This window comes from Marmota marmota, unplaced genomic scaffold (genome assembly GCF_001458135.2).
Source record: "Marmota marmota marmota unplaced genomic scaffold, marMar, whole genome shotgun sequence".
Classification (NCBI taxonomy): domain Eukaryota; kingdom Metazoa; phylum Chordata; class Mammalia; order Rodentia; family Sciuridae; genus Marmota; species Marmota marmota.
The window spans coordinates 43,548,663-43,557,548 of NW_026000082.1; the positions used below are offsets into that span (position 1 = coordinate 43,548,663).

The following is an 8,886-nucleotide window of genomic DNA, read 5'->3' on the forward strand; positions in this document are numbered from 1 at the left end:
CCCACAGCTGCAGACGCTGACACGCTGCTCCCTTGGCCGGCAAAGCCGTGGGACTCAGGCAACTGAAGAGACACCCGGTCAGGGGCTGGGGTTTGCTCTGCAACCACCTGGGGCAGGAGGAGGCCCTGCGTCTTGTGGGATTGCTGCCCCGTCCCCCTGGAACAGGAGGCCGATCGCTGACCAGGCTGAGAGGTCACTACCTCCTGTGATGGGACAGTCCATGGCGCAGACACTGCAAAGCAAACCAGGGCACACGCTGGCCACCCCCCAGCCCCACAGGCCAGGTGCTTCCTGGACGGCCAGCGGTCACAGCAAAGCCCAGGCGGGTGTCCAGCCAACACCTTCTCAGGAGGGCCCCGGGCCCAGGAATTCTCCCCGCCACGCTCTCCAGAGGAAGCTGGGGGTCTCCTGAGTTACCACACCACGTGCACGCGGGCAGCAGCTAGTGTGGCAGGAGTGCGGGTGGAGCCGGCCGGGTGGCATTTGGGGAGTGTCCTCTCTCCACCTTCTCCCAGAGGCCAGGACTGTTCAGCTGGCTGCGGAACTACTCATGGACCCTGGACGTGCATGGGAACCTGTCAGTGGTCACGAGGAGCCTTTGGGCCTAAGACCCATCAGCAAGGGTTGGGGTGGGGGAGGGGGCAGGCGGCTGAGGAAAAGGCGGCACCTCGGTCCACACCCCTGGCCCGGCCCAGGCCGCTGGCTAACCCCAGGGGCCCTCCAAGGTCCTGGCTACCTGCCTCTCCCCTGCCTGCCCGCGGGGGCTCTTGGGCTCCTCAGGCCCTGCTCAGCTCTTACCAACGTCAGGAGGGCTGGCGCCCAGCGCATTGGGGGACACTCTGCTGGACGTGTAAAAGCAGCGTGGCTTCTGCAGCTCTTCCCACCCTCACAGAGGGCTCCAGGTAGGCGCGGGGCCGGAGATGGGGGGCCACGGCACTGAGGACAGAGGACAAGGAGGGACGTCCCATCTCCGCCCTCCCCGCATCCACTGTGCCTGGCTGGGAGGAAAGAGGGTCGAGAAAGGAGGGTGGTCCAGGGTGGTCCCGTGCCTCGGAGGCCGTCCTCCGACTTCAGAGGGGTCACCAGGTACGGACACTGATCAAGCGTGCAAAATATTCAAAGGACATGGGCCACAGGGTGGACAGCACCGTGAGGTGGACTTTGGACTCAGTACAAAGGTGAGTAAAGGCTTACAACCAACCCAGATGCGCAGAGGCCGCCGGGAGGAGGAGGGAGCTTCCAGGCCCTGAGGCCATTCCAGCTCAGGAGGACCACGGCCCTGGACACACGAGCCAGCCTGTCTTCCTTGCCCCATGGTCACTAGCAGGGGACAGCTGTGTATGCCAAGTACCCCGCCTGCCTCTAAGGGACCAACCAGCACTTTCTAGAGACGCCCCAGCCCCAGGGCAGGACGAGCGGACTCCTCAGGGGAAGGTGGAGAGGAACTTGAGGTCACCTGGGGTGTCCAGAGCACCAGCTGCCACCAGCCCCACTGGGGAAGGCCAGGAGGCTGGCAGGGGCCCTCCACTGCAGGGATGGACCCAGGCCACCGAGCGAGCGCACACGGGGTAGGGAGAGTTCAGGTCAACCCAGCCCAGCCCAGTGCCCAGCAGGACGGGTCCTCCCGTGAACCCCCTGGGCCAGGTGTAATCAAAGGATGACGGGGAGAAACAGGACTTTGGAAGGAACCTGAGAGGTGGTGACTGCTCAGCTGGTCCCTGCAGACAGAGGAGGGGGGACAGGAAAGAATGAACAACCAGGGAAAAGGCGGAGAAGGGAAGTGGAGTGGCCGGCTCCGTGGGGTCCTCGGTGGGAACTGACCCCCACGGTGCTCAGGACCTGCGGAGCATCCCACCAGCGAGGTCCACACCATGGCTGTCCCCCACATCCCACAATGCAGCGAGGGTAGGAGCACTCTCCGCAGGAGTCACCGTCACACCCAGGATTCTCCACTACACCGTCCTCCGGGTGGAGGGCAGGGTTGGGATGGGGAGGGTGGGCACTTGGTGGAGGTGCGGAGATGAGAGAGGTCAGGAGGGGCAGACTGGCTTGGGGGACCCCGCAGAGAGCCCGGCTCCTCCAGGCGGCAGGAGGGGACCGTCAAGTGTCATTCCTGGAACCCAACTGAATACAGAGCTGGCACTGGACGCCTACCACGGGGATGAACAGGGCCTCAATGGGCCTGGGAGGGGCCGAGGAAGGACATTTTCCTGGTTCAAGTTACGAGTTTTAGACAGAAAAAATGTTAGTGCTGTGAGGGGGGCTGTCCCACCCGCCGGCTCCGTCCACTGGTGAGTGACCAAGTGAACCAGCGGGCATGTGGGCTCTAAGATGGGGCACCGAGGGGGGTCTGGGCTGGGGGTGACGAGCACACCTGTGGCCACGAGCCAGCTGGGCCTGACCACGGTGGGGAGATCAACAGAACTGAGGGGGGAGGTGGCAGGGAAGGGCCGGGTAGGGCTGCGTCACCCCGTGGGACAGGGACCCCATCCACACGATCAGAGCAGCCAGATGGGGCTCGCACGGGGGTAGGCCCCGGGTCACTGGGTGACCAACCATCCCAGCTGGCCCAGGACAGAGGGGTTTTCCATGACGTGGGGTTCTCAGTGCTAAAACCGGGCAGGCCTTGGGCGCCACAGGACGAGCTGGTCACCCTAAGTACCCGCAGGTCCCCCCGGCCAGGTCTGCAGGGAACAAGATCATCAATCACCAACCAGGTTTCTAAGGTGCCTCAGACTGTGCCCAGCCACCGCCAGCAGCCACCGTGAGCAGCGCCGGCCGGCATGGCGCACTCACCCAGCAGGGGAGAGGCCAGAGGCAGCCACCCGCACGGAGGTCCCACGCAGGTGAGCAGCAAGGCCAGGCTGAGCTCACCCTCGGCCTCCGCCTGTCCACACACACGTGGATGCCCGGGAGGGGCACCGCAGGCTGAGCACTGTCGTCCTCCAGGGCTGGCGGCACCCAGAGGACAGCAGAGGCCTGGTCCTCACGGGAGGACTCGGAGGCCAGGGACGGGGAGCATCTGGCCCTCTGCTCTCTGTCACTGGGGAACAGGGGGCCACCACCTGGAGGATGGCGGGGTCTCTGCTGCCCCCCACCATCACCAGGACGGCCACCCCTGGGGTGAGGCTGGGATTGGAGAAGGTGCCCTGTGAGGGGCAGGCGGCTCCTCCCACCCTGGAAGACCCTGGGCAACCAGCTCTTGGCAGCTGAGCAGGGAAAAGACGGGGGCGCAGGGAGATCGGGGAAGTGGGGCTGGGAGGGGCTCGGTGGTAGAGCGTCTGCCTGGCAGGCAGGAGGACCTGAGAGAGAGGGGGCGGGGGGACAGTCCCGTGGAAGGACCAAGGAGCCATGATCCGGCCGCAAACTCGGCTTCACCTTGGGCCCCAGCCTGGCCCGGCCCAGAGACCCCAGTTCTCTGCAGAGAATTTGCATCTGTAACAAGTTCTCAGGGGCCACTGAGTGGCTGGTTCCCTGGCAGCACATCTGGACACCCACTGGCCAGGCTGCTCTGGCTGTGGGGACAGGGGCCTGAAGGCCCAGGCAGGCCGCGGGCGGTGCTGGAGACCTGTCTGGAATGCAGGTGCTCAGGGCTGTCCCCAGAGCCTCCCGAGTGCCCAGTCTATGGGGCCAGGAAACATTCTAGAAACAAGCTCCTGAGTGATTCAGGCGCAGGTGGCCCAGGGGCCACGCATGGAAGCCTCAGGGGCCGCGATGGCAAAACAAACATCTCGCTCTTACCAACGGGGAGGAGCTATAGAACTATTTTTTGGCTGATTCAAGGCCACCTCTGACACGAAGAATCCCAGCCACTTGGGGCCTTTTACAATTAAAGAAAATTTAAAATTCTGTTTCAGTTGTGTCTACGTCCAGTGGCTGCGGCTGCGGACGGGGCAGGCACAGGTCATTTCCGTCTCTGCAGAAAGCTCTGCACAGCACCAACGGAGAGACCCACAGCCTGTGGCCCCGCTTCCCCACCTACAAAAGGGGAGGCTTCTGGGTCATTCTCAGGGCACAGGAGAGAGGGAAGACATTTCTACCGACACACAAAGAAGCGTGGCACCCGGGTGGGAGAAGGCAGCTTGGCAGGGGACACTGGGGACAGGTCAGCTACTTGTACAGGCAGAAGGTCTCAGAGGGGACCAGGAAGGACAGGAGCTGGTGCTTGAAAGCCAAGCCCCCGGGCTGCGGGAGGCTAAGGACCTCCGCTGGTCCAGGTGCCGAGATGGACAAGAGCAGGGGAAGCCAGGGCGTGTAGGTGGCCACAGAGCCACAGAGAGGAGGGGTTCCACGTCCCAGTCCTCATCTGAAGGGAGGGATGGAGGTGGCATCTGGAGCCCAGGGTGGGGAAGCTCTGGTTGGGTGGGATGTAGGAATCAGCCTCATTGAGCCCCAGGACATACCCAGTCCCTGCCCAGGGCTCCAGGGCTAGAGATCCCCTGCCTCCCACCAAGCCCAGGCTGCTGCAGACAGGGGCCTCTCCTCCTCCTGCACCGTGCCAGCACCAGCTGTCCTGCTCAAGGCAGATCCTGGGGGGGGGGGGGGGGTACGTCCTCAGGGTAAACAGTCACAAATACACTGGGGACAAGCTGATAAAAGCCCTAGTCACCCCCTTTAAAGAAAAGAAAAAGGTGTGTGGTTCCAAGCATCGCGGCAGCCTTGCGCTTGAGCCCAGGAATCTCAGGGCTCAGCGTGCAGGGGAGGGCCACAGGCAGGGTCTCCCCATCCTCCCTCCAAGCTCCTTGGCCTCTGGCCCGAAGGACATAAAGGAACAGCACCCCTCCCCCACAGCTGCCCTCCCCCACGGCTGGCACCATGGAGATGCCAAGAGGAAGCCACCGAACACATCTGCCCCTGCGAAGCTTCAGGGCCAACCACCAAAGGGAGCCAGGGGGTGGGGCGGGCGGGCCGGGCTGGAGAGGCTGGAAGAACAGGCTTCACCGGTGGCTCTGGGGACCAAGATTAAGACCTGGATGAGTCACAGGAGGAGTTTGGCCTCCCCTGTCTCCTCAGCACCGGGGCCTGGGCCGGCTCAACGGGCAGCAAGGAGCGCTGGCCACTGGCGGAGAAGGCCAGGCAGTCGGGTACCAGGGGCCGGGGACATGGGGGCATCCTGCCCCTCGCCACAGGACAGTCTTGGGAGCTCACACGACAGAGAAGGCCCAGCCTCTTTCCACTGGATTCTGAGAACACGTGCCCGGGCAAGGGGTGGAGCAGAAAAACAAAATAACATTTAGCTAGGGTGTCCAGCGCCCCTGGTCCACTTCAGACACCGTGGGAGTGAAGAGGACACTGCTAATGTTTATATCAGGGTACCGAGGGACCAGGACACCTGGCCTCTGGAACCAACCTGGTCCCAAAAGGGCAGAGCTTCTCAAAGTCGGGTCTGTGGGACCCCGTCTGGAATCCACCCAAGGCACCTGATAGAGAAACAGGCTCTGGGGAGTGCTGAGAATCTGCATGAGCGCCCCAGACAGTGATCCCCAAAGGCTGAGACCCCCTGAATGGGAGACGGGGCAAGGGATGAGGGTGAAGAGGGACACCTTCCAGCACTGCTGTGACACTGGTGTCCTATTGCCAGTTTTCAACATGACCCTGGAGGCCACCTACCCCACCTGGCATCGAGGGGTGGGGTGCGTTCCCTGCGGTGGCCCTGGCCCCTCACTGTGGAAACTCGGCCTGCATCTCCTGCTCGTTCCTGGACGGTGGGCCCCATCCCTGCTGAGGTTTCTGGCTCAGAGATCAGCGTCTCAGGTGCCCATGTGGTCAGGGGATGGGGACACCAGGAGGGGCCTCCCACTTGGGCAAGCGTGGATTCTGGCTGGGCAGGGGGCAGAGATGGAGCCCCTTGGAGGCACAGAATCGGGGAATAGCTCCCCAGGGGTGCTCACTGCCACCCACCCCCGGAGGACTGGAAGATCTCTCTTTCTCTCTCTCGCTCTCTCTCTCTCTCTCACACACACACACACACACATAAAACTCATGACTGCAGGGTCTCAGCCTCTGCTCTGGGCCCTGCCGCACCCCCAGGGAATCATCAGCTACTGAGGAAACCACAGGGAAGAGTGTCCCGTGGAAGGCAGCCTGGAACAGCCACATGTACTACTTCCTGCTTCCTGCCTAACATCTTTGGTGGGTTCCTCTGCAAGGTGGGGCAGATGCCAGTCCTCTCACGGGAACGCGGAGTCCATGCAAACCCGCGCCGCCCAGTGCTCTCTGGCCCCCAGACGCCCTCAGTAAATGACTCTTCATCCTTAACACACTCTTTCCTGCCTGGGCACACAGGACTTCACAGCTCAGGGCCCACAGGTGAGGCCGCCCAGCAAGGGGCGGGGCAGGCCTAGGAGCCTGCTGCAGCCCTGTTTTCGCTTCTCTCCAAGCCCCCAGGGAAAACTTCCTGAAGCTTCCATACAAGGGGCTGAACACACTCAGCTGCCTGCCACAGACTCACAGCCCAAGCCAGCGGGGAGCCTGCGCCGCCTGCCAAACCCAGGCACCAACCAAGGCCAAGCACCTGTGGATCAGCTGCCAGGTGCCAGGTGCTGGGTGCTCCTGATACGGTCCCCAAAACCCGGCAGGTAGAACAACACGATGGCCACACCACACCCACCAGCTACTGACTCCTCAGTCGGGCGCAGCGTCCCCAGATCAGGGCCGGGACATCAGGCAGGACTCGCCTACCTGTCACACCCCTCGGGCAGGGAATTTCTTCCAAATTTGGGGCTGCTGCAGCTCCTGACGGGCTGGCACCATTGGGCAGGAGCTTCGAGGAGTCGCCACAAGCCGCGTCCTCGGGCTGGCCTCTCTGGAAGGCCACCAAGCAGCAGACCAGAGAAAGCGTGAGGTCGCCCCCTTCGCGGAGGCCGGCACATGGGGTGCCGAGCGGGGTGCCCTTGGGAACTGGAGGCAATCCTGACTGCTCCCCTCCCTGGCAGGTGCTCATCTGGCACACGCGGCAGCTGGCGCATTTAGAGAGAGTGAATCCATCAAAATAACTACACACGCGTGTGCAAACACCCGCACCAGCCTACCCCGGCCTGCCGCTCCTCTCCTGAGTGTTTACAGCCCTGAGTGACTCAAGGCAAACAGGATTCCCGAGGCGACCTTGGTGGCTTTAATGATGCGCTGGGCGCCCTTATCTGCAGGACGAAACCCGTCCACAGGGCTCCCCTGCCTTTCCGCATGGCGGGCCCTGAGTGCTGTTTGCCTTGGGCCGGTCACACTGGGGCTCTCCTCCAGGATGACTGGGAAATCGACCTGTCAACTCAACTGGACACGCCCCAGGAACGCCTTGGAGAGCGCCTGATGCCTCCGGGGCTAAGTCAGCAGCAGTCCTCAGAGTCACCTGGTGGGTCAAATCCCAGGATCTTAAACTGCAAAAGTTGACATCCAGACATCATAGGCTTGACACACACCTTTAAGTTCTCTGGACTCTGGATCAACGGGGACTCCACCTCCTCCCTCAGTATCAGGCCCTCTGGTTGCCAAGGATGTTAATCAGACTCCTGTCCAATCTCCAATAGCTCCCAAGTGGGTAAATAGGATCCCCATTGGATAAAAAGGTAAACGGAGGCTTGGGAAGTTAAATAACTTGCTTGGGATCACACAGCCAGGGCCACGCAGAACTGAGGGATTCCCAAACTGGTGCCTGGTCCCCAGCTGATGTGCCACCTGCCCTGGCAATAGGACAAAGTTTAGTCTCTCACCCGGAGCCACAACACGGGGTGCAGGTGGCTGCACGGGTTAGGACTCTCTCCAGAAACCAATCTGAGCATCGGTTTTCAGTCCTGATTCTCAGGACAGCCAAGCCCCCAGTGACCTCCGCCCAGCCCTGCAAGCTGAGGGACACCCACAGTCAACCCCCAGTAAGTCATAGTAGGTGCCTTCCTAGAAGCTTCCCCCAGTCCGCAGTGTGGAAAGCCCTCCTGCTGAAATTGCTAAGGTCCAAAGATCCAAAGATAAGCAAATGTTGGTGTTACTCAAAGCAAGGAATGTCAGCAAGAGGTCAGTCTTGTTTTTCAAAAGATAAAAAAGTTAAAGTAGAATACACTTCCTTAAGAACAACATGGGGTCCTTCCACGTGGCTTGGAAGTCTGCAATCTCGGGTAAATTCCTGGCTGTGCGACCTTGGGCAAGTCCCTCAGCTTTTCTGAGCACCGGTTTCCTTACCTGTGGATGGGCTCAGCAACCAGGCCTGCCCCCTGGGAAGACTAATTAAAGACAAGCATCTTGTTTAGTTACTACCATGACTGGCTCTGGAGCTGGTATGCAAAGATCTACAAGCACCCTGGAGTCCCCTCCTCCACGGATTTTATGTAGGGGGAGGGGCAAGAAGCAATAGACACAAATGATGACAATATAATGATACGTACTGCAAAGGTGACCAGGTTCAGATGCTTCCAAAGTGGACAGATAAAGTGTCTGCCTGGTCTACAAAGATACTAATTCCTCATCACCTTTTAAAAAAGGTCCAGGTAGCTGATGGCAACACCCTCTTGCCTTGGGGACTCAGTGCCCTGAGGCCTCCCTCAATGGGTCATCTGTCTGGGCCCCGCCCTGCTTCCATCCCCAATAACCCCTGCGCCCATCCTGCCCATCCTTCCCATCCTTCCGACCCCTCCCAGCTTGATTCCCCTCCCGGCACTCATCGTCCCGGGCAGTCCCCTTGCACATGTGCCTACTGGAAATCTCCTCCCACAGAATCAAAGCTCCATGGAAACAGGGCTGCAGTGGTTTCTGCTGCCATGTCTCTGGCAGCTGTGACAGTGCCTGGCCAGGAGCAATGCCCGGGAAATGTGACTGCTCGAACAGCAAGTGAGAGATGAAGAGCTGGACTCCTGCTGCCACCTTAAGAACTTCCAATGAGCACCAGGGGGAGCGGGGGAG

General features: G+C 61.2%; 1 protein-coding gene and 1 long non-coding RNA gene across 5 annotated transcripts in view; one reads left to right on the forward strand and one right to left on the reverse strand.

Annotated features, from left to right (window-relative positions):
* Positions 1-8,886, reverse strand: part of Kazn (kazrin, periplakin interacting protein) — a 122,450-nt gene that overhangs the window by 110,709 nt on the left and 2,855 nt on the right. The window contains exons 1-2 of one of the 3 annotated variants that reach the window (XM_048816286.1): positions 799-1,081; positions 108-232 (exon numbers count right to left, since the gene is read on the reverse strand). The exons of 1 other annotated variant lie outside the window; for it this stretch is intronic. In XM_048816286.1, the coding sequence (XP_048672243.1) occupies positions 108-222 (115 nt within the window). In that variant the 5' untranslated portion in view covers positions 223-232; positions 799-1,081. Of the gene's footprint in view, positions 1-107; positions 233-798; positions 1,091-8,886 lie in introns of those variants that run through there. One more of the 3 variants, XM_015485678.2, reaches the window with a different exon arrangement.
* LOC125620509 lies at positions 7-3,853 on the forward strand. 2 transcript variants are annotated; one of them, XR_007352248.1, is made up of 2 exons: positions 7-902; positions 1,075-3,853. It is a non-coding gene; the product is annotated as an uncharacterized LOC125620509 (long non-coding RNA). The 2 variants fall into 2 exon arrangements; XR_007352249.1 differs by having other exon boundaries at positions 1,087-3,853.